This window comes from Peromyscus eremicus, chromosome 2 (genome assembly GCF_949786415.1).
Source record: "Peromyscus eremicus chromosome 2, PerEre_H2_v1, whole genome shotgun sequence".
Classification (NCBI taxonomy): domain Eukaryota; kingdom Metazoa; phylum Chordata; class Mammalia; order Rodentia; family Cricetidae; genus Peromyscus; species Peromyscus eremicus.
In genome coordinates, this window is record NC_081417.1 from 110,452,884 (window position 1) to 110,479,274 (window position 26,391).

Below are 26,391 nucleotides of genomic sequence, written 5' to 3' on the forward strand. Positions count from 1 at the left end.
TTTTCAACATATAAAGAAGTAATTTTTTTATATTCTGAGGTTATTATTTCTTCCAAGTCACCCATGGTGTCTACCACTCTTCCTCTTTGGTAACATAACGTCTCTCTCTGTCTTCTTTCAAGATTTTCTGGTCTTTGGTGTTTATTTTGATATACAGAGATTTGGTGCTCTTTAGATTCATACTTGAATTTGCAATAACTTCTGCATTTGCCTCTTCTGCCCCATTTGTTCCCTTCTATTGTGAATCCAATTACATGTACCTGGGATCCCAGCTTCTCCTTCCATACCCACCCCCCATTTGTATTCTCACTGTCTCAGAATCTCATGCTTTTAATTTCAAATCTCTTTTGACTGTCATCTCACTCTGGTGTTAGACATGTTTGCTGTGTGTCTGTTTCAGGGATGTTCAGCAATACTAGAATTCCCATGTTAAAGCATGTTACTTACAGTTTCATGTTTACTAGATTTCTTGTCCATCCTTGACTGTGGTTGAACTACCTGCTTTCAACCTCTTGACCTGAAATTCTCACAGTTGTCATCTCAGGTTTGTTTTCTGTCAAATGGCTTCTCACTTATGTGAGAATTAATTGTCCCCAACACATCACAAGTTCAGTAATTTCTAATGATGTTGTAGACATTGTAATTAATGTTATTATAAAATTATTTTTCTTTCATGCTGTTTATATAGTAAACTCTAACTTTTGTCTCCCTACTGACTAGTATATTCTGAAATGGTTTGTTGAATTCCTCAGTCTTAATGATTAATTTAGAGATTCCCTAGACTAGGTAAACACTCATGCACAGTACTGGATTCCCTTTCTATGGCTCTCTCTTCTCTAAGATGCTCCCCTCCTCACCTTACTCAGAAGACTACATAGTTTATGAAAATGCTAACCATCACACACAGCACTGGTTAAGGCTGTAAAATCAGCTAACACATGGAGAACTCTGTTTTCTTTCCATGCATCTACTTTCCCCTATTTTTTAAGAAAGCTTTTGTGTGTGTTTGTAATGTATGCATGTGTGTGCAAGTGTGTATGTGGGTGAGGGGGCCGGAGGTTGATATTGGGTGTCTCCCTCTAACACAGGCCTCCTTATTTTGGGAGGCAAGTTCTCTTCCTGAACCTGTAGCTCACCATTCCAGCTAGCTTGGGTAGCCAGGGGCCTCTGGGTTCCTTCCACCTGTCTCTGCTCCCACAGCTCTGAGGCTGTGTCCACCAGAGTTTTACCTGATTTAGATGACTTTCCAGTGCCTCCTCAGAAAAGCAGTTTTCCTGGACTTTGATCAGTAGGTATTATAGCAGTCTGTAAGAGAATTGAGAAAGGCGTTGGCCATTATCAGAAATGGAGCCCCTGAAGGTTCTTTTTTGAAAGCCAATGAGATTTCTTTATTTCCATGACGGAAACTCTCCTGTGAGCTGCCCTTGCTCTAGAGCAGGATCTGAAGCCTTCCCTACAGCCTGCTTCCTGTGTCTCAAGTCTCCTCCTCTCTTCAGTTTGTGCAGCTCTCAACTTTGCTTGCTTATGCCCACCCTCACTGCAGCCAGTTGAGTCCTAGTACACACGAAGTACTTTCCTTCAATAATTTTTGCATCTGCTATTCCCTTTGCTTGAAAGTCGGTGGCTACCATTGCTTTGAATGTGTTAGCTTAGGTATCATCTTCGGCAAGCTCTTCTCTGACCACTCATTCTAAAATCGCCACCCTTACTTCAGGAACTTCCATATTTATTTGAGAGACTAATACTGTCTATTATATAATACGTACCTATTATAATTATACTTACTTATTGACTGTATCTTTCTTTTTTTAAGGTTTTTATTGAAAATAATTTTTATACAGTATATTCTGATTATGGTTTTTCCTCCTTCAATCCTCCAAGATCCTCCACTTCTCCATTCACCCAAATTCACAACTTTTTAACAACAACAATAGACAAAGCAGAATAGGACAAAAAGAAAAAACAGAAGAAAAAAAGCCTAAGGAAAAGCATAAGGAACACATAGATACAGAGACACATACACTCACACAGACAGAAATCCTATAAAAGCACAAAACCAGAAACCATTTTACACACACACACACACACACACACACACACACACATATATATATATATATATATATATATATATATATATATATATAACAGACAAAGGTAAACATAGATAAATAAATAAAACTGACAAAGCATTATAAGACAATGAACATCCAAAAATGCCTTGAAGTTGGTTTTGTTTTGGCCATCTGCTGCTGGGAATAGGGCCTACCCTTGAGACTAGATCATACAGCCAGTGAGACTCCATTGGAGAAAACTAAATTTTCATTGGCAAATGGTTATCAATTGGAGATAATTTCCAGATTAAAGGTGGGGACTTGTGTCCACCTCCCCTCTCAGTACTGTGACTCCATCTGGCCTAGACCTGTGCATGCTGCCGCCGTCTCTGTGAATTCACCTGTGCATCAGTTCTGCTGCGTTTAGAATGCCTTGTTTCCTTGGTGTTCTCCATCCCAAAGATTGTTCTGTCTCTTACAATCTTTCCACCTCCTCTTCCACAGGGTTCCCTGACCCCTGAGGGGAGGAATTTGATGAAGGTTTTCCATTTAGTACTGAGTGTTCCAAATTTTCTCATCCACTGCACATTGTCCAGCTGTGGGTCACTGTATTCCCATCTACTATAAGGGGAAGCTTCTCTGATGATGGCTGAGCAAGACCCTGGCCTATGACTACAGCAGAATGCCAATAGGAGTCATTTTATTGCTATGTTTCTTTAGTACAACAGTTGTATTAGGTTTTCCCCAGGTGGCCTATCTAGTTTCAGGTTCTTCACTATCTTAGTAGTACCTGGGATGGGTCCTTAAATCCAATCAAAGATTGCTTGGTTACCCCCACAGACTTTGCTTTACCATTGCACTGGTGTATCTTGAAGGCAGGTCACCATTGTAGATTGAAAGGTTTGTAGCTGGGTTCTTTGATAGAATGCTGAGTACCTTCTAGTACCAAGAACATTATTCTCTCTGTTTATGTGGTGGTTTAGATTTATCAGTTTACATATGTTAAGCTGTCCCTGCATCTCTGAGATGAAACCTACTTGATTAAGGTGGATGATCTTTTTGATATGTTCTTGGATTCAGTTTCCAAGTATTTTATTGAGAACTTTTTGCATCTATATTCATAAGTGAAATTGATCAAAAATTCTCTTTCTTTGTTGGGTCTTTATGTGGATTAGGTATCAGAGTAACTGTCACCTCATAAAATGAATTGGGCAATGACTCTTCTGTTTCTATTTTGTAGAATAATTTGAGGAGTATTGGCATTAATTGACCCTGGGCTTTTTTTAAAAAAAAAATTGGAAGACCTTTTTTTCTTTTTGTCTTATTATTATTATTATTTTTACTCATCTATTTTATAATAGTTTTACAATCCCAGTCCCTCTTCCTCATCTCCCCCACCCCTTCTTCTTCCATCTCTATCCAGGAAAGGACAAGTTTCCTATGAGTATCAATAAAACATGGCATATCAAATTGCAGTAAGACTAAGCACCTCTCCATGTATTAAGGCTGGGCAAGGCTACTCAGTGTGAGTAGGGTCCCAAAAGCCAGTAAAAGAGTCAGAGACAGCTCCTGTTCCCCCTGTTAGGAGTTCCATAGGAGAACCAAGCTACACAACTGTGACATATATGCAGAGTGCCTAGGTTAGTCTCATGTAGGCTTCCTGGTTGGCCATTCAGTCTCTGTGAGCCCTTATGAGTCCAGGTTAGTTGACTGTGTGAGTCTTGACCCCTCTGGCTCCTACACTCCTTTCTCCTCCTCCACAGGATTTTGGAACCTGCCCAATGTTTGGCTGTGGGTCTTCGCATCTGCTTCCTTCAGTTATTGGATGATGTCTCTCTGATGACAATTGGACCAGGCACCTTTTTGTCTCTAATTTTTTTTTTAATTTGGGTCTTCTCCACCTGCCTTTTAGTTAATTTGGCTAAAAGTTTGTCAGTCTTATTGATTTTTCTCAAAGAACCAACTCTGTGTTTTATTGAATCTTTTTATTTTCATTGTTGTTATTTCTATTTTATTGATTTTAGTTCTGAGTTTAATTATTCCTTGCAATCTAATCCTTTTGGGGTTTATTTTTTCTTTTTGTTCTAGAGCTTTCAGATGTGCCATTAGGTTACTAATATGAGATTGCTCCAATGTTTTATGTTGCACTTAGTACTACGTACTTATCTCTTATAAACCTCCTTCATTGTGTCCCATAAGTTTGAGTATATTGTGTTTTCATTTTCATTCAATTCTAAGAAGTTTTTAATTTCTTTCTTAATTTCTGTTGACACATTTATTATTCAGTAGTAAATTGTTCCATTTCCACAAGTTTGTAAGCTTTCTGTTGTTGATATCTAGCTTTAATCAGTGGTGGTCAGATAGGATGCAGGGTATTATTTCAATTTTCTTGTATATGTTGAAACTTGCTTTGTGTTTGAGTATGAGGTCAACTTTGGAGAAAGTTCCATGAGCTATTGAGAAGGTATATTTTTTTGTGTTTGGGTGAAATGTTTTATAAATATATGTTAGGTACATTTGGTTTATGACATCATTTAGTCCAGCATTTTTCTGTTTAGATTTTGTCTGGATGACCTGACCCATCTGTTGTTGAGAGTGGGATGTTGAATTCACCCACTATCACTATGTGAAGATTGATATGTGATTTTAGTTGTAATATATATATATATATATATATATATATATATATATATATATTTAATGAACTTGGGTGCCCCTGTGTTTGGTGTATTAGGTGTTTCACTAAACACATTAGGTGTTTAAAATCTTCTTAGTGAATTTTCCCTTTGATGAATATATAGGGTCCTTCTCTGTCTCTTCTGATTAGTTTTGGTTGGAAGTCTATTTTGTCAGATATTACAATGGCTACACAAGCTTGCTTCTTAAGTCCATTTTTTTTGAATATCTTTTTTCATTCTTTTACTCCAAGGTGATATCTATTCTTGGTGTTAAATTGTGTTTCTTGGATACAGCAGAAGGATGGATCCTGGTTTTGCATACCTTCTGTTAGCCTGTGTGTTTTTATTGGGTAATTGAGACTTTGATGTTGAGAGTTATCAATGAACAGTGTTTGTTGTCTCCTATTGTTTTGTTGTGGTAGTATGTTTTTTCCCTTTCTTTTGATGTGCTGGTCTGGGATTATTTATTCCTTGTATTTTTTGGGTGTGGTTTATCTCTTTTTACTTCTTCAGGTTGAAAATTTCCTTTTAGCGCCTTGTATAGAGCTGAATTGGTAGGTAGATACTGCTTAAATTTGGTTTTATCATGGAATATCTTATTTTGTCCATCTATTGTGATTGAAGATTTTGCTGAGTATATAGTAGTCTGGGCTGTCATCTGTGGCCTCTTAGAGTCTGCAGCATATCTGTCTAGGCCCCTCTGGCCTTTAGAGTATCCATTGAAAAGTCAGGTGTTATCCTAATAGGTCTGCCTTTATATGTTACTTGGTCTTTTTCCCCTGCAGCTTTTAATATTCTTTCTTTGTTATGTACATTTAGTGTTTTGATTATTATGTGTTGAAGGGCTTTCTTTTCTGGTCCAGTCTATTTGGTGTTTTGTATGCTTGGTAGGCATCTCCTTTTTTAGGTTATAGAAATTTTCTTCTATGATATTGTTGAAAATATTTCTGTGCCTTTGACCTGGAGTTAGTCTCTTTTCTCTATTCCTGTTATTTTTAGATTTGGACTTTTCATCATGCCCCAGATTTTCTGGATGTTTTATGCCAGGGTTTTTTTAGATTTAACATTTTCAGTTTCAGTTTTACCTCAATTTGGGTTTTCTTTAGTGGTTCCATTTCCACTTTTATGTCTTGAACAGTTTTCTTTATTTTGTCCCACTGTTTGTATTTTCATAGATTTCATTAATGGATATATTTATATCCTCTTTGAGGTCCTTGAACATACTCATAATTGCTGTTTTGAAGTCCCTGTCTTATCCTTCAGCTATATTGCATTTCTCAGGGCCTACATGTTAGCATTGCTAGGCTTTAGTGGAGACATATTGCCCTGGCTGTTACTGTTTTTATGCTAGTGCCTAGGCATCTGGGTTTGAGATGGTTTTGTAATTCTTGTTGTTGATATCTAGTTGGGATGGTTTTGTAATTCTAGTTGTTGCTGTCTAGTTGGGTTTTCCCTTCCTTGGTTTCAGTTGCTCTCACTTGATCTTAGAGAGTGTGCCAGATATGGGTTTCTAAGTAAGGAGTACTTCTAAGTCCCTGCCATGTAGGGTCAGTTGGTGTCCCAGGTAGAAAGTGCTTTTAGGTATTGAGAGCTGACAGGAAGGAATGGGGATGGGATATAAGAGGAGGGGGAACTGAGAGGGTCCATAATGAGGGAGGAAAGCTGGGTCTGCCACGAGCATCTGTGGAGTCCTCAGGTATTGGGGGAAGAGAGGGAAGACAGTTTGCTACAGGTGTTCTGCTACAGGGCTGGGATTGGACTAGGAAATTAGAAATAGAGGATAGGAAGAACAGTCAAGATCACTTTCCTGATTCCCAGGCCATTGGGTATCCAAAGAGAGAGAGTGCCTTGGGACCTTCCAGAGTCAGAGGAATGATGTGAGGGAGGAAGGCTGTAGGAAAAGATCTTTGTAGTCCCTGGGCAATAGGGGCAGAGAAAGGAGAGAAGACAGCATGTGGTCTGCTACAAAGGTGGGGTAAGACTGGGGAATTGGAATTGCAGCATGGGAAGGAAAGTGAAGATTGCTTACCTGACTCGCTGTCCAGCAAGGCCAGTGGTTTTCCTGGGAGAGAGAGCCATCAGTATTGACTAGTATCTTTCTATAGAGATAATTTTACTGAGAAAAGGAATTGTACCTGTCTTAGTTGCACTGAACCCCTATGCTTACTCACTATGCTTGGAATACTCAGTTAACATTGGTAGAATCTGTGAAAACTATTAGCACTCTAGACTATATTTGAATTTTGACATAATGTCTCCTTTTGTAAGAAAAATTGGTTTTATTTATCTTTATATCCTGCTCTTAAAATGATAAACAGCACAAAATAACCATATATCAGATGTTAGTTGGACAAATAAATGAGCTAATTAACAACTGAAGTACATAAAGCTCCAGTGCTGGTGAAGGAACTAACTACTTTGAATTAAATCAGAATTTATTCACTTACTAATGAAAATTGTTCTATTTAAAGCTAATATTAAAGTTGTGAAAAACAAAACGTAGTTAGCATCATCTTTCAGTGATGTTTATACCTTCCAGGGGACTATTGTGTTGAATCCACATTTCTTTCAATCAGCATGTTTTCTTCTTCTTTTTAGAATTTTCTGCATGAATGCACTATGGGAGAATTCCCACTGGGCTATACCTGGTCTGGCTCCAGAGTGCTAGCACCTAGCCTTCATCCATTTTTTGTTTCTTGTTGCCTTTTTTTTTCTGTTGTTGCCATCTATGTGAATCTTGTCCGAGAATGTACCAAGGCAACAAAGGCTGTGCAAAACTTGTTTGGGAACAATCGGGCAAACTAATATCCCTAAATCCAGTATTTCCATTTGGCTTTGTCCCTTTGAAGGCCCAGTCATGTTGTTTTGAGGATATGGAAATCAACTTGCTAAAGATGTAAATATGGAGAGCAACAAAAACCCCCTTGGCTAAGGGAAGGTGTGTCAGTCAGGTGAAGAGGCTGAGTCCCCCTGCAGCTGGAAGGCTAAAAACTTTCTTAAGATGTCCTGTGTCTTCTTCCCACAGACTCCCATGAACCATCACCCACAACTACAATCCACTATTTACATCATTCCCACCCTTTTTCTCTTTTATGAGTATTGTTCTCTCTTTCTCTCTCTCTCTCTCTCTCTCTCTCTCTCTCTCTCTCTCTCTCTCTCTCTCTCACACACACACACACACACACACACACACCTATTGAACCAAATTAGTGTTGTTTGTGTATACATGTGTTTAGGACTGGCCAATTACAATGGGCTAATCCATCCCTGGAGAAAATTGATTTTCCCTTCCTTCATCAGCCACCTGTATTCATATTTTCATGAGAATTTTGGGTGGGAGTAGAGCCAAGTTGGTTGAGTTTTTTTTCCCTTCTGGATAAGAAAACTAGATAATTCCAGGCAGTGATGGTGAATGCCCTTAATTCCAGCACTCAGGAGGCAGAGGCAGGAAGATCTCTGAGTTTAAGGTCATTCTGTTCTACAGAGAGTTCCAGGACAGCAAGGGCTACAAGAGAAACTCTGTCTCGAAAAATCAAGAAGGAGGAGTTGGAAGGGAGGAGGAGGAGGAGGAGGAGGAGGAGGAGGAGGAGGAGGAGGAGGAAGAAGAAGAAGAAGAAGAAGAAGAAGAAGAAGAAGAAGAAGAAGAAGAAGAAGAAGAAGGAGAAGAAACTAGATTAGTAAAGAGCTAAAATAAGTTTGAAAAACTTATTGGCACAGTAACACATGCCTATAATCATAGCCCCCTTGAGGAGATAAAGCAGGAAGATCATGAGATTAAGTCCAGTGTGGGCTGCATAATGAAACCCTATCACAAGAAAACAAAACAAACAAACTAAAAACAAATAGCTCAGTGCATGGACTATTATACTTTTGTGTATGTTGTGCATACATTTTACTGTGCCCTCAGAATCTAAGCACATTTTCTAGTACATTTAATATTCAATTAAACACTAATTAAATTCATATAAGAGCTTCCATGACTTTCTGGAAGTTTATTTAAATTTTTGTGAACTCCTAATGTGCTTCCCATAAAAATTAATATCAAATGTAGTGATTTGCCTTATCTGTTAAGAAACTTTGGGAATTTGAATTTTTTTTTTTTTTGAGGTTCTAAGATACGCTTTACCACAGTGACACAAAATTGAACCAAAAGGAAGAACGTACTTGAAAACTGCATTTTTTTAAAAAAAAAATTGAAATGAAACACAGTTTTAGTATTATTTTAAAACATTTCCTCAAAATTGTTCTCAATAGGAGTTACCAACTTATATCCAACCTAGAAGTTTATTAGACCATACAGCATAGCAGTTATCAACAAGAACATTAGATGTTAGAAATCACAGTTTAAGACCTGGGTCTGTGACCTACTCCCTGTGACCTGAGACAAGTTAGTTACCTAACTGAAGTCTTTGAGCCCCAGTTTTCTCATTTGTGTAACAGAGAGCAGCACCTTCCTTGGAGCTCTGTAAGCAGTAGGTGAAATAATGTGTGTATAATTCTTAGGTTGGTGTTGATGGAGGGAAATGAGTCGATGAATGTTAGGCGATGTTTATATTACTGTTGGTGTTCTAGCAGACACACTTTCCTTCCTAGGAATCCTGTTTAAAACAAATCTGGTGATAGAGGAGACTATTGGGGTTCAGAGCTCCTCAGTGGTCCTAAGTAATGAAGATGGGGAGAAGCAGAACCAGAGCCTGACCTCTGTGTCTCCAAAATAAGTTTGCTTCCTTTGTTCACAAATCTAGTTCTTAAGAAAAACACTCAGCCAATTTCCATGGGGCCACAATAATCTGTTCAAGACTGAATGAAAATAATTCCTTCCAAATGGTTGTTTTAGACTCCTGGAGACTGAAGTAAACATTCAGAAATATACAGATTAGTTAGCAGGGAGAGAAAAGTGTTGAGAAGCATTGATGTTCCCAGGCATATTCCATGTTTTGTTTAGAGCCACCAAAAGGATGAGGAATTAAACCCTAGACATAGTATTCCAGATAAGATCTGTACAATTCAGACATTCCTGTCTTTGCAGGGTTGTCCTGCTTTCCCCTGTGACAATTTTCAGTTTGGGATGGGGGTGGGGTCTCTTGGTAGGTCCCGGGCACCTCAGCTGTGCTTAGCTGGGACTTGGTCATTATACTCTCACTCTTTCCCTGTGTCAAGGACTGCATTAGTAAGGCACAGTAGATTCTCCACTGCTTAGAGGTGGCAGCTGGGATTAGGAGGGAGAAATGAAGTGATCAAGAGACAGTCCTTTCAACAACCAAGATACCTACTTGACTGACCCAGACCTTCTCAGTGCTACCTACAACTACTAAGCTCAGCAGTAAGTGTCCCATCTGCTGCTACTCTTCTTTCTAAATTTTGTTTAATAAATCCAAGGGCCTTGCATTAAAAAAAAAACCAAAAAAAACAAAAACTAAATTTCTGAAAGAATTGATATATCCGTATAGAACTGACTTTTTTTTTTTTTTTTTTTTTGGTTTTTTTTTTTTTTTTGGTTTTTCGAGACAGGGTTTCTCTGTGTAGCTTTGCGCCTTTCCTGGGACTCACTTGGTAGCCCAGGCTGGCCTCGAACTCACAGAGATCCGCCTGGCTCTGCCTCCCGAGTGCTGGGATTAAAGGCGTGCGCCACCACCGCCCGGCTGACATTTTTTTTTTAATGTCCTTAAAGTCTCTATGGACCAAGAGTTGAATAAACCAGGTGTGTGTGTGTGTGTGTGTGTGTGTGTGTGTGTGTGTGTGTGTGCATGTATGTGTATATGTGTGTATATGTATATATCTGTGTGTGTAAATGTATATGTGTGTGTTTGTATATGTGTGTATATATATATGTGTATGTGTGTGTGTGTGTGTGTGTGTGTGAATACCTTAAGGATGGAGATACTATGAAATTGACCCATGTCTTTTGTGTTTTTTAGATAGACCATATGGTGCAGGGCCATGCTGCCTTTCCTGAACTACAAGCCAAGGCCACAGCCAGGTAACTCCTCCAACTGTTCCCCCCATGGCCTTTCTATGTGGATGCATGAGTGACATTCATTTTCAGAAGCTGTATGATTTTCAGAGCTTATGAACAATGCAAATGTTTGGCAGTACTTAAGATGATCATCCAGATGGTTTTGAAAATACATTTGTTAAGTTTGTTTTAGAACGATCTAAGAAAAATCAGAGAAACTACTCCCACACACAGATTGTGTGGATGAGCAACCCTGAGGGAGATGACCATGCATGGATTTGGGAGTCATGACTTCTTGGGTGCACACCCCAACTTTACACCTTTGTAAGATGTGAGCTCTTGAACAAGTGATTCAACCTCTGACTTCATCTGTGAAAGTAAAAATAGTAACTAATATGCAGTGACTTCTGAGATATATTAAATAAAATTGAGTGCAAAGGAGTACAAGAAAATCTATATGTACCTACTCATTGTGTATAAGAACTATAGGAAAATTAAGTTAGGAAACAATAAGATTGGTTGCTCATAGAGGGTGTACAGGAAGGGTATGGAAAAAATGGGATTGTGAGCAGGATGGTAAAAGAGAACACCTCTGAATATATGTTTTTATATAAATCTTTCTCACAGAACCATGGGGAGGCCTCATAGCCCCATAACATATTTAGAAGAAAGAAATGTAGCTGATAGGTAGTTGATAGATGGTTGATTAGATATACAGATAGATAATAGATAATTAGATACATGTGATGACAGATAGATAGGTAGATAGATAGATGATAGATAGATAGATAGATAGATAGACAGATAAATAGCAGGATGGGTACTTGTGGTAGAGTGGATGAAACGAAATATAAATAGAAAAACCATGCTGTTGCGCCCCCCTCCAGCAGGAAGTAGTAAGAAAAGCTACGCTCAAATTCCCAAATATACCAAGCTGGCTTTAGAGATGGAATTGGCTCACTCCCCCTCTAAACCCAGACATATTGCTCAAAAAAAAAAAAAAAATGGTTAAGAGATTCTTATGTCCCAAATCAGAAGAGCCCTCTGATGTGGGACAGACAAAAACCAATATTTTTATTTAAAGCAGGTTGATTATAAATACAATCTCTTTCTAAAGAAAAAAGGGGATAGTTTAGATATGATAGGATGAAAGGGTAGATTAAGGAACCTACTTTTAAAGAGTAACAACTTGTTTAAAATGTTTTACATTGCTACAGATTTTAGTTTATTGATACAAATTTAAACTTAATTTTGTTATACTGTATATATATTTTTATTCTTGTTTGAGGTATTATGTTTATTTAACTCATTTAAAATGTAATGGATAATTAAAAAATAGATTAATAGTTAGTCATCTATGATAATATTTGTAGCCATGTTAGTTAAGTCTTCTAGGTATACATAGATATATTTCAGATAGATAGGTAATCTTCAAACACTTCAAAGACCTACAGAATATGGCATTTAAAATGTTTTAAAAATTTAGACTTTTTGGACAGTGAGACATGTCTGCTCCTGACAGCACCGATTTACTTCAGAGAGGAGGATGGGCATCGAAGACACTCCATATGGAGTTTATCTTCACCTTGACAAAAATAGCCATTTGGGCAAGAAACTGTTCTTGCCTGGACTGTCTGATCAACTGGACATGCAGGACCCATACAAAGGTGACCACTGAACTTTGCTTGACAAAATGGTCCTTCAGGTTCCTGCTTTGCAGAGAAAACTGCCAGACATTCTACAGGACACAGAGAAAAATGAATAAGAGACTCTAGGCCTGTGGGCTGAAGACAGATGCCCCAACTTTACAAGAGAACTTTGAATGACTGTCCAGGCTGCCAGCTGTCTCTGTCTACCCTACAAGACTCCTAAAAGTTGCTTATATCCTTCTCCATTTCTCAGATAGTAATATATCCTTCTGAGGTCTTTGATGTGGTTAAAGACTAGATACTTACAATTTTCCTTAGTTATAATAAAAGATAAGTTAGATATAAAACCTTAAACTTACAAATATAAGATAGATAGGATCTCTTCTTTAATATTGTAATTGTAATTCTTGCTTGATAATTGTTTTGTTATATGTAATTTTACTATGTTAAAATTAAAACCTTCCTTTTTAAGAAAAGAAAAGGGGAAGTGCTATGGGATGGTCTGTATGTCAAATATGTTGCTGATTGGTCAGTAAATAAATCACTGATTGGCCATTGGCTAGGCAGGAAGTATAGGCGGGACAAGGAAAAGAATGCTGGGAAGTGGAAGGCTGAGAGAGAGACACTGCCAGCCACCATCAGGACAAGGAAGATGTAAGGTACCAGTAAGCCATGAGCCATGTGGCAAAGTAAAGATTAATAGAAATGGGCTAAATATAAGAATAAGAGCTAGACAATAACAGGCCTGAGCTAATGGCCAAGCAGTTTAAATAATGTAAGAGTCTGTGTGTTTATTTTATAAATGGGCTCTGGGACTGGCGGGACTTGGTGGCGGGAGCTGGAGAGAAATTCTCCAGCAACACCATGCCTTCTGTATTACAAAGGAATAGCTTACCTATACTACTAAAAAGGGTCAAAAAAATAAAAGAGTAACCAAAGTAATTCTTGGCAAAGAATATTTTGGCAGTATTATGCAATAGCTAAAGATATAAACAATTGCATAAACATTAGACTTCTAAAGTCTAAGTTTGTTTTTCGTGTGTATGTGTTACCATTCTGAAAACTCTTATGTACATACTCTAATTGAGCAAATAAGTAAGTGCACAGTGGCTAATGGAGCTAATGAAAGGATGCTTAGGATATTGGTATGCACAGACCATCAAAATTCACATGCCAGACTTGGTTTGGTAATTCCCTGTTGCTATCCTAGTACTTAGGCTGAGGCAGGAGGACTGCCGTGAGTTGCAAGCCAGCCTGACCTATGGAGAAAGACCATTGTCTCAAAAAAACTAGTAAACAAGCCAACAGTAACTCAAAGTTCAAATCAGTAATGAACCTTTGGAACTGTGTACCAGGTTTTGGTGATGAAATGTGCATGATTTTTTGTGAATAGAGGTCATAATTTTCATCACATTCCTGAAGGACTCCAACAGTCCAGCATTAATAAACCATTAACTGTTCCCTCAAAAAAAAAGCACCACATTTGGAGTTCAGATCTGGATTCAAATACCAACTGTACATTATTATGGGATAGAATTGGATGATTAGCCCCCAGACACCTTTGAGATATTACTTTGACTTTAGGGAGGTGATATACTTAGCAAGGGAGTTATACTGAATTATGACAACGACAATTTCACCTTTTACTCTCTGATGAAAAGAAATTCAGTGGCAGTCATTCCCAGATGCCAGTAAGCAGTGGCTGGTTTACCTTCTCATGACAGGTGTGTGAGATTGCAAGAACGCTAGACCTGGGATTAAAGATAGTGGTTCTTAGGCCAATCCAGCCACAAATGTCTTTCTATGACACCATTATGAGCTCATAAAACCACAACAGTACTGACCTGCTTAATTTACTTACAGGTGCTGTAATATTCAGTCAGACCTCAAGGATATCAATGTGGAAATATTTAACACTCAATATAAATTACAGAATAATTAGATTAAACTAAATAATAATTAGTTCACAATAAAGTATAACTTCTGTATCATTCTTCTATAGAAGAATCCCATTTCAGTTTATGCTGCAAATATAAAAGGAAAACATTGTGGTTAGAGTGCAGTCTTGGAGCCTCAGCACCAGCGAGTAGTCCAGAAGCAGTAATTCATAGAATTCAGCCTAGAGTGAGACCTGGACTTCACTCTTGATAACTGCATAGCACCTCTCGGCAGCTCCCTGTTCTTCCTTCTCTGTGACACTAAGCTTCTCCAACACTTTGCCTGTACTCTTGGTCTGTGTTTAGTCATTTTAACTCCTTCTTCACTTATTCTAGTTTGAACTCTGTAACATTCAACTCCCTGAAACTTTGGACATTAACATTTTTCGGTGACTTAAGCTTTGCTATATCCACAAGAAGCATTGCAGGCAGACTCACTTCTCACATTTGCCACAGCAGGTGACATCAGGGATCATTCCCTTCTCCCTTTGTCATGCCTGTACCTAACATTCCAAGATGTTGTTTCTTGTACTTCTGACTCTTCCTCCTTTCCAAGTTCATGGGCTTCTCCCTCCCTCCCCCAAGGACATTAGTATTCATCACAGCTAGTTCTTTGGCAATCTTTTACTGTTTTGCTGTCTCTTCCAAAGTAGTCCCAACTATGCTCTTGACTTCATCTCTTTCTGTATTTTGATGACTCTCATACATATTTATTGAATAAAATTAGTTCTCTTCCACCTTCCTATTTCTTTCATCTTATCATACCAGATCTATTTGGTACAACATTCTCATATTTCAGGTCTTAGAATGAAATATACAGAACTCTGTTAAAATAAAGTTGACTTCACAAAAGAGGACAATCCGTAGGCCTCTGTGCTGCCATTTGGGGCCTTCTAAAGACATAAAGTGTATCACCTCCCCTCATAGCTTAGCTTCAGCAAATCCTGTTTGAAATTCTGGGAACAAGTATAGATAAACAAATGGAAGATAAACAGATCCTCTTGATCTATCATAATCCTTTTAGGCCCCATGTCTGAATAGAAATGTCTTGTGAGCTTATAAATTAAGTAAACAAACCCAGTGTGCTCATACATGTACCTGGCAACCAGGATATTTCTTACTATGGGAACAGCTATCCAGGTATTTCACCCCATAGACAGAGATTGCTTACCATCAGTTGCAGTTTCAGCTCTTTTTCTTTGCTTGATTTTCTTGTAGAAGCTAAACTAAAAATATCTCAGAATGAAGTTCTGGTGACAGCAGATCTTTGTGTAGAGGATGTTGGCAGGATACATCAAGGTTGGCACCTGAGCCAAAGTTAGATCTGTTAGGTCTAACATATATTGTGAATATTTATGATAGAACAGGGAAGAAACAAACAAACAAAAACTTGCTTTTCCAGAAATTTTATATATATATAATATATTATAATATATATAATATATATTATATATATTCACATGTGCTTTGTATATATACATATATGCACATGTATATTTATATATGTGCACATGTGCATTTACATATGTTATAACAAATGCATAAACACATACACATGTAGTCTGAAATTGATAATTTCTAAGTGAAACAAAATTGTGGTAACTCAGGAAATGTAGAGCAAAGGGTACTGGGGCAGCAGGAGACACTGCCCTTGCAGTGGGAACTTAAAGGAAGGGACAGAAAAGCTATGACATTATGAGAATGGTCTTTCCAAATAGAAAGACTAGCAAATTTCAAGGTCTTATGCAGCAGCCAGCTTGGCAGGCTCAGAAAACACTATAAAGTTCTTGTAGCTGCACACAAGTAGGAGGGAGGCTGTCACATGTGAGATGGAAGTTGCCAGTCACCATGCCACACACCATGCCAGTCATCCTAGATCAGTGAAAGGACACTGGACTTTATTCACAGGTTTATTTTTTGATCTTGGGGTTCTAGAACTTGAACCCAAGCCGTGTACCTATAAAATACATAGTGAGCACTGAACCACATTCTTGCCCCAAGGTTTGCATTTAGAGGAGACATATGATGAGATTTGCCTTTTATAAAGATTACCCTGGCTGCTCTCTTGCACACAGACAGGGGAATTGGTAAGGGATTCTAGATCAAAGGAAGCTTAAGAAAGTAAGGTGTGGGTGTCCTCAGGAAACTCAGAGGTGACTGGAGGAGGGACTGAGCAGAGTGCCAATTTGTTTGGAGTACCTTTGGCAGAGGTCACTGTGCGAGTGTCCTTCTCACGGAGCCCTTTGGTGGCAGGTCCTTCAGATATGTCTTTGTTCTGCTAACTCTTTTTCGTAAAGACCTTTCTGCCTTTGTAACTACTTTCCCTAGCTTTTCTGGTATTTCATTTAACACAACTCAATTTTCTTGATCATATTGATTCCTTAAGCCCATAATCCCACCGAGAATCAATTTCTTCAAATTCATTGTTCCTCTGCTATGACTGTTTAGATTCAGTTAGAAAGTCCACTGATGCGAGTGTGTGAGGATGCCAAGATCACACGTCCCCCTCCTTTCCTCACATAAGGCTTTATTGAAAAAGGCAGCAAGGGAGCTCAAAGGTTGTGTTCAGCACAGGTGGCTATGGGAACATAGACAATAAAAGGGTCCTGGGCTCAGACAAGGCTTTGAGATGATAGCATAGGTGAGTCTGAAATGATGATTGCCGAGGGACAGGTAAGGAAGGCAAGAAGATTCTAGGTGCAAGGAAGCAGAGTAAAGAAACACTCAGAGGATTAGATGTACAGATGATGAGGATGAAAAGGAATTTTGCATGGTAAGAACACAGAAGAACAGGGGCCAGGCTGTAAAGAAAGGGAAGTGTACCTGCAATACAGCCAAAGGTAAAGAAAGCTCCTAATGGCAGGATCTCTTGTGCCAGAAGGGAAGTTTGTCTTTGTCCTGGAGACAGTAGGGAGTCACTTAAGGTTTTAGGTGGAGTGGGAGGTATCATCTCTTGTACTGTAGAGAGAGTCTCTCAGGAAGCAGTGCAGAAAACCTGTTAGGAGGGGGCAAGGTTTGGAGGTAAATTTGGAAACCAAAGCTCCCCTGGAGGGATGAGAAGTTTGGCCAATTCAGCTGCTAAAAGGTTTGTTAGTTACAGAAGTATTTAGAAGAAGGAATGACATCCTAGGGAAAGGTTAGAGGTGTTTGTTATGTTAGGTATTTCTACTGGAGTTGTCTTTGGATGTTCTAGAAGCAGTTGATGGGTGTTTGATTACTGGAAATCACAAGACAATAATGGACAGGAGATGAGGATATATATTTGGTCTATATCAGCACTAGATGATAACTGGAGTAATAAAAGAAAACAGTGATGTAAATGAATAAATCAAGGAAAAAAGATACCAAAGGCAGGTCTCTGGAAGAACTTAGATACTTAAGGGACTAGCAAAAGAGAAGACTGAGCTACAGAGGGGTTAGTAAAATTTAAAAAAAAAAAAGAGTGTTCTGGAGACTGAAGGAAGAGAAGAAACAATGAAGAAGGAGTCAAGGGATAAAATGAGTTTCAGTAGACTGGGAAGAGCAAATGCACAAGAAATAAGGACCTGGATACTGATAGCATGGTTGCTTCTTTGCATCATTTCCTTATTGTTATTTTTATTATTACATTTTATTGCTATTAATTATTGCTATACCATATATTCTTATTTTGGGCTTGTGAATATAATCATAATAAACAAGAAAGAAGATACCAAAGGCAGAACTTACATATTTAAGGGACTTGCAGAAGAAGAGATTGAGCTGGAGAGGGGTTAGAAAAATCCCAAACCAGAGTGTTCTGGGGACTGAAGGAAGAGAGCAAATGATGAAGGGCAGCCTGCGAACCTGATGAATTGATTTGGGGTGAGGGAGAGCAGTGATTCAGACACTGTCTGCATTTAAGATCATAAACAATACAACTGGAAATATAATCCTGAGATGGCAAATGAGAGTGAACTACTTGTTAATCACCTGTCATTCCCAAGTGCTCAGGGCTCTGCATGGAATCTTCTAGCATCCTGCAAAGTGGAGACTATTGATTCCCATTGCAAAAGAGTGGCCTGGATTCAGCTAGGTTTAGTGTACCTGCTCGCCAACGAAGTTACTTTATGATTGTTGAAACTATATTTTCTTTGTCATGCTTAATGGGACTCCCTGAGACAGGACACATGAGCCTGGCATTCATGAGTAGGAGGGAGAACAACCCAATTGGGATCACAGTTACTCTGCTTGGAAGAGAGCAGACGGTTATTTGAGAAAGAATTGATAAAACATACGAAATGAAACAATGTCAAAACCAAAAACAGCATCATGCAAGGTTAAAATTATGTGAATGATGATGTGCATTAGTTATTTTAATGTCTTCCAAGTGCACTTCATTTTGAATGATATACTCAGATAGCACACATGGTAAGGTATAATTGAAAAAGCATGTAGGGGAAGAGCTGAATTCAAAGAATAAACACACAGCTGCAAGGAGGTTAGGAGTCAGAGGGCTAAGCATATGCCCCATCCCCCAGGGATCTCATTAGTGTATGAGTGGCCGTATATGTGCAGGCTAAATGAATCTCACTGTTTGCAAAGACCCTCAGTAAATGAGACAATGACAAATCAATAGTAATTAGGCATTCAGATTCTTATTGACCCAAATGTCTGAAGCCAAACACCCTCTCTGAGATTCCTTGAAAGGCCGAATGAGAAGATTTATGGACATTCACCTCTTTAAAATTATATATACTTCTATACTCTAGGAGCTGTGATGCCTTTCCACAGGGAGAGTGGTTATGAATAGTACAGACTCTTGGCTTCTGATGAGAAAGGTTGTTCTTGGGGCTTTTGTTGTAAATATGGTTCCTGTTGGGCCAGACTAGGGAGAGTTGGAAGATGGAAAGTCAGGATGTGATCATGTGTATATGTTCTAGCCTTCCCTTCTGTGGATGCTTCAGAGAGCTTTTCCTAAAACTGAAATAGAATGTTCCACAACAGGGTTGGGGGTGGGGTGGGGTAAGAAGTATCTGAGCTGAGATACAGGAAGCTCATGGCTTCATCATCAGTCACACAAAAGGGTTTCTATGTGGACTTTGCCCTATTACTCTGGCACTAAGGATTCCTTCTGTAAAGGGTCTCAGTGATGCATCCTCCCTGGACCACAGTGGAAGCTTGGTGCATGCTCCAGGAATGGTAGTTGCTACCCCAATCATGGTTGGATTTTCCCATAATAATGTATTCCTCCTGCACGAAGGAGAGGCATAGACTACAGATGCCAAGAAGGGTTGCAGCAAAGAGCTCACTGGGCAGTAGAACTCCCTCTGCTTGTTGCTGTTATAAACAGACACTCATCAGTTTGTGTGCTCATGTGTGCACACATCAAGCTGTTTGGGTTTCCTACATTTTCTGCATTGGAATTCCATATAAATTTTTTACTTAGTAAAAGAATTTCACTGACCCTGGGTTTATAGCTCAGTGGTAAAACATTCAGTTGGCATTCTCAAGACATTAGGTTTGATTTCCCAGCACTGAAAAAAAAAAGTTTTCACTGATAGAGGAAGAAAGAGAGAGAATTTGAACTATGTTTTATGATTCTTTTAGAAACCTACAGAAACTTCATGTTATCCCACTTCTGGCAGTGCAAAACTTGAATTAGAAATCCAGAAAAACTAGAAATCACTTTTTCTTCTTCTTCTAAAGCATTTTAAAATGTACACAATTGGCCGGGCGGTGGTGGCGCACGCCTTTAATCCCAGCACTCGGGAGGCAGAGCCAGGCGGATCTCTGTGAGTTCAAGGCCAGCCTGGACTACCAAGTGAGTTCCAGGAAAGGCGCAAAGCTACACAGAGAAACCCTGTCTCGAAAAACCAAAAAAAAAAAAAAATGTACACAATTATTGACAGAAGTATTCTAGATGCTAATTTCCCTTGGACATTCCTTGTTTTTTTTAACCTTTGAAGCTGTAATCCCAAGGCAACCACAAACGTGAGAGAGAGCGACCTCTGATCCATCTTTGGGATCGTTGGTCAGAACTTTAGAAGGCAGCATTTTCCAAAGATCCCCAGCTAGTGGGCTGTTGTCTTTGTGATATGCAGTAAGTCTTTATCCAGTGAAGTAAGCATTCGTATACTACATTATGAATGGGGAAGTACAAGTTCAGAGAGGCTAAAGCATGCTACCTAGCCAGGACAAATAATAAGATCTGAAATTAGCATTGTCTTCACTCCCAAGCCCGTCATCTTTTGACCTAAATAATGTCAGTGACTAAGGAGGTTATCCTAACTCCATCATTCTACACATCAATCAACTAAAACATAAGAAGAGGGAAGGCCTGCACAACAGCATTTCAAGGTCATGGTTTAGAATCACATGTCTCAATCTTGATCCTAACTGTGTGTATGATACTCACTCATTGAATCCAGGAGCATATACTTATCTCTATTTGTCAGGTCATCATTATTACTATAATTAGGGAACAGATTTTAATAAATCCTTTGCATATGTATGATATTATGCTACAGTTTACAGAATGCTGTATGTTTGAATATATGGTCTTTGATCTTCATAATAACCCTATGAGGTAAGTTGGACAAGGATTGTGAGATGCTTCTACAGATGAGAAGAGGATAGTTCCAGAACTTTGAATAACTGTCTCATGCTCATACAGCTACCAGGAGGAAAGTCAGTGTCTGACCAGGTCTCCTGACTCTAAGCCTTTCCCCTTTCTACATGGTGCCCTGGCATGGTGAGGACAATGTGATTTGAGAGTGTGCTGGCTAGTTTTGTACAAGAGTAGCTGATTTGCTGAAGCTTTTGGGAGCCTGTTTGCTTTCCTGGGTCTGACATGGAAGTGCAAATGATTTCTTTCTGCAGAATAATTTGCTCTTCAGCCCTATTCCCTTTTAAAATCAAAATCCACTTCTCTTCCAGATGCCAGAGTATATATGCATATTTGAACAATCACCTGGATCTGATTAAGAAGGCTCAGCCTGTGGGTTTCCTCACTGTTGATTTACATGTTTGGCCAGATTTCCATGGCAACCGATCTCCCTTAGCAGATCTGACTCTAAAGGGCATGGTAAGTGAAAGCCAGTCCATGCACGAAGGTGAAGGCCAGCCAAAGGGTTGCAAAGTTTGGAAGAAACAAAGTGAGGAGAAAGAAAAAGAGAGAACAGTTAAGGAAAACAGGCCAAGAGACACTGGTTTTTCTCAGTTGTCTTGCTGTAGTCAGGTTGGGGCTGCTCCCAGGGAAGATCTGTTGGCCATTGCTGTTTCTGAGCCAACTTGGGCTGTACCTTCAAACTAGTATTTCCTGTATTCAGCTACTGCTGCCTCTTGGTTCCCTGGTGTGGCTGAAAGTCCTGCCTGTGTCATGTCTGCATTTACATTGATTGTAGTCATGTTTTCCATCTCTGTCTCCAGGCCACCTGGTACCTCAGTGGTAAATATTGCTACCCTTGGTCCCACTTGCTACACATTGACTAGTCTGGGAGCCATAGCTGTTCAGAGCCTATAGCAAACTTTCATAATTTCAGATTAAACATTAATTAAAAATATAATTAATAACTTATATTGGGAGATGGAGTCAACTCTTAAGGATCTTTAAGACTACTTTCAATATAGAGATTGTGGGCTCTCCTGGAGAGCCCAAGAGGAACTTGATGGGCAAGCTTACACACATATGAGTGAGGCACAGCACTTCAGAAGCCAGGTAAAATTGGGTGGTTGTCAGAAGTCTGGCTGTTGAGAACATTGAGAGCCAGGCCTGGAGATGGATGAAACAAGTGAAATCTAGAGATGAAGAGTGACCTTCAATTCTAAGCGGCCAGATAAGAAGCCATGAATGTCAATTCTAGGAAATGGAGTATAAGGAAAGTCAAATGGGAAGTGAGAATGGAGACTGTGAGCAAATGCCACACGTGTGCAGGAGGCAGAGTTACAATAATTAGGCCTACTGGCTTCAAGAAGTGAAGGTTTGTGGATAGGTTCATTAATATTATTCTAAATAGTTTTATGATACCGCCATGAAGTTCAGAGCCTTATTTTTATTACATAGTTGGCTACATAATCTACTTCTGCTTATAAAAGAAAATCATGAATAAACAAGGAAACTGGACATGTCAAGAGTGTGTTTGTCTGGAATCCAGGAAGCAAGTCTATGAAATAAACAGTGAGCTAGGCATCTACATTCAGGTGTGGAGGCAGAGGAGAAATATCCAAGGCAGGTACAGCTACATTCTTTGCTTTCTGGTAATCAATGCATGCAAACTGATGGGTTGGAAGGAACACAAGTTATACAAGTAAAAAGAACATGAAAGTCTTAGCAAGAGAGACAAATAAATGCCTGAAGCCAAATACAGTTAAAGATGTTCAAGATGTTGTTTTACCAGTTCCTGAGTCTGCTCTAAAACAGAGCCAGGACACATGGTAAAACCATCATGGCTCTGGAGTGATACAGACTGGCAGCACTGCCCTTACCAACATTGTCCTACTGTCATACATCATGGTTCCTGGTGATCCTTTTATCTGTTTCTTAAAATCAGTCCTGGCATCTAAAGACCTAAGAATTACCAGTGGTAGAATATTGTAATTGGCTTGGCCAGATGCAGAGTACTTCCAGGAGTCAGTGGGGTGTTCTGAGGGATCCCATCACATTAGATGAGTAAGCATGTGCTCAGCCAATGGTCTTCTCACAGTGAAACACAGGCCCAGTTATATCCATAAACCCTGGTATACTTGCTTTTGCAAGAGTTTTACTGTCCTATAAACACACCTCTTGTGTTGTTTGATGTTTCTTAACAGCACTTTCCCTCTATAACTGTCCTTGGTTGGGCTCAGCATGTAACAGTTATCATTATAGGAAGTTATATCACAACAGTGCAAGGAAAACAGAGGACCTACACAAAATGGAAGGAAGGCAATTCTGACTAAACATGTCCTCTCTTCGGTTCAGTTTTGAATAACATCAGAACAAAGCTGCCCACCCCTGAAATTCCTCTGTAATTATGTTCTGTCCTTCTGCCTGAATCTGCACTGTTTTCCCCTAGCTCATATGCTAGGCAGAGCCCACAATACTACTGTGTGCTTTATCCATTTGCCAGTCCTGTACCTCAGGCATTCATTCCCAAAACATTGATTGTCCACAGACACTTGTTGCAATAAAATAAAATACTGAAAGCTTATGGATTGAGTTGAGATCCACAGCATCAACATAGTTTTAAAAAGCCAGGTGTGACCATCAGCAAGGCTGCAACCCTAGAGCTGTAGGGCATAGAGACACAGAGATCCCTGGCACTTGCTTTCTACTAGCCTGGATGCACATTCACTGAGACTGCCTCAAGACAGAGAGCAAGAAAGCAGGAGACTTGAACTTGATTTCATCCTTTGGCCTCAGCATGCATCCGCACATACTGGTACACATATACCATGCACACAAATTTAATTAATTAATTAGTGAGTGTCAAGCGCTGCTACCAATACAAGGTACAATAATTCCTATGTTTGTGGAGCAGATTTAAAGGGGCAGGGAGAAGTGACTGGTATTGTCAGGACAACACTGTTAAGATCAGAACCACAGGGAGTTTGTTCTTTGGGCTCCAGTTTGTTTCTCTGGGCACATAGTAAGTACTGAGTATGTACTTAATAGTAATTTATTGGTACATGGAGATAATAAATAGGCCATGTATCACTACAGGAAAAAATAGCAAATGAACAATTTGCTAATAGCAAATTATTGTGTTGTTTCTGGTTCTAACTATACAGATGATAAATATTTAATATTACTAATAATGTCCAGGTAAATTAAAATATGCTGTGATTGTAGTGCACTTAGTAATATCTTTGTTATAATTGGTAGCAGGTACGGAAGTAACTAGACGGGATTCCCACCCTCAGGATACTGCTGATGTTAAGGGAAGGCAGAATGAACAGAGCATCAGCAGATGGGGTCAAGTCTGTCTACCAGTCAGTATCTCTTTCTTCCTTTGCAGAGCTATGGTAGTTCCATGAATTTGGCGGAAGGATTAGTTTCATCTGTGTGCCAGGCAGTGGTGGTCTACCTCAATACTAAAAAGACCTGCAAAGAAAGACTTTGTACACTGTTAAACTAGGATTTGCCTGTAAATAGGAAGTGACAAATCCACTTACAGTTAATGAAGCTGAGAGTACATTCTGGGAAATTCATACATATAGCTCCCTCAAAGGGAGCCCCATAGGGAAAACATGGCATAGTAGGTGCAAGAAATGACACTTTGAGCATGCATCAAAGGCCTCCTAAACATTATTTGTCATCTTGACACACACAGTATGTTTTTCTGTTTTGTGTTGTTTTGTATTGTTTTATTTTCATATCCATGAAATAGAGCCAAAACTTAGAGGAAGGATGAGGAAAGGGGCGGGGGAGATGGTTTCCTGAGCAAAGCTGCAAGCCTGACAGCCTGAACTCAACCCCCTGGACTCACACAGTGGAAGGAGAAAACTGACTCCTGCAGTTTGTCCTCTGACCTCCATACCCACACCAAATGTATAGATTACATATGTTTACATTTGAGAATCAGGTAGGAGGAAGGGACAGCTAAATGGAAGAAAAGGGAAGTGACCATGACCACAAGACAACTAAAACTGCAATAGTGGAAACAAAACTGGCATCGAAAACCATGAAGGCTGAAAGAAAGTCCGGGCTGTCGTAAGACTGAGCTTGTGCTTGAAACTTACCCTATTAGAAGAACACAGGGGGAGTGGCTTATTTACTTATAGGTCAGCACCCTGCACCAAGTGATTGCCTTGGGGTCCAAAAGTTGTTACAGTCTTTCTTTGGCAAGTGAGGAGGAGGAGTGAGTTTCTCAAGGTCAGAGTGTCGAGGAGTAAAGTTTTAATGGAAGTGTGAATCCTAGATTTTTAGGGTTCATGGACCCCCACAAGGGGCCCTATGCACAGTGCTGGACTTTGCAAAGTGCCCTGAGAGCTTTAAAAAGGGAGTCCATATTGGTACATTAGGTTTGATCATACTCAGACTAGTCCTTGCTACACTGTCCTTGTCACCAACCTTGTCAGACATCCTCCCATTTCTACCCTAACCATGGTCCTTGAGTTCAGCTCTGAGCCTGCCTCTTCTTCGTAATGGTTGGGTCTTCCTTCTCAGCCTTGCTGTTTGGGTTACAGAAGGACTTGTTGGTCCTGGTTATATGTTTCTCTTCTACTTCAGTGCCTATGCTCACAAGTTAGAGCAGGACAGGAACCAGATATCATCCCGTTGTGCCCAGAAACATCATTTTCTTTGCCTTCTGGCAACACTTACCTCCCTGCCATGGGGCTAGCTATTTCTCTTTCCTTTGATGGTATGTACAGTTATCCTGCAATACTCAGCTGAAAAAGAGGCTGAGGGGAAGGGGGAATTTGGTAATTTATCCAAGAGAAAGTAGATACTTACCCCTTTCTCCTTTTTATTTGATAAGTAAAGGAGAATAGTTAGAGCTGACTTATTCATTATCTAAAAGAAACAGAAGCTTAATTAATGGCAATTTTGTGAAAACTAGTGATTCTATAGTTCCTTATAAAATAAAAGAAATTCTTGCTTTTAGCCAAGAATTTGTACCTATAATCTCAGAGGTAGGAAGGGGGAGGAGGAGGATCAGGAATGCAAGGTCATCCTCTGCTTCATAGGGAATTCAAGGCCAGCTCAAAAGAAGAGAGGAGGAGGAGGAGGAGAAGAAAAGTAATGCTTGCTTTAAAAGTAAAGAAATAGGATGGACATATGTAAAGATAGATGAAACTGAACATCATAAGGAGTGATTTCATTATATGGGAGCCTGGTTTTGCTATTTCATTGCATGTTTGTTTTTATTCCGAGTAGAGGGTTGAGAGGTTTGTTCGTGACTGAAGATATGGAGAGTACATAGTTTGAAATTGCACCAATATTTGCATCTTAACTTGAAGATACATTAGCATGTGACAGTGGCAGGTCCATTGTTTGAGGACAGTCTGCTCAAAGTGAAGCTGGAGTAGCCCAGGCTTCTTTCCAGGGTCATTTTCAAATAAGAAATGCTTGCTGAACAGCAGGCATACCATGGGTTCACAACCAGTGAGTCTAAATCTCTAGTGCCTGCTTAATGGCCCCTGGCAGAGGATTCCACATGCAAATGTTGAACCTTG

At 39.4% G+C, this 26,391-nt stretch overlaps 1 protein-coding gene across 3 annotated transcripts in view; it reads left to right on the forward strand.

Moving 5' to 3' along the window:
- Fggy (FGGY carbohydrate kinase domain containing) overlaps positions 1–26,391 on the forward strand; it is a 404,108-nt gene that overhangs the window by 274,762 nt on the left and 102,955 nt on the right. For all 3 annotated transcript variants that reach the window (XM_059254544.1, XM_059254546.1, XM_059254547.1), the window contains 2 exons: positions 10,651–10,712; positions 21,172–21,319. In XM_059254544.1, coding sequence (XP_059110527.1) covers positions 10,651–10,712; positions 21,172–21,319 — 210 coding nt within the window. The remainder of the gene's footprint in view (positions 1–10,650; positions 10,713–21,171; positions 21,320–26,391) is intronic.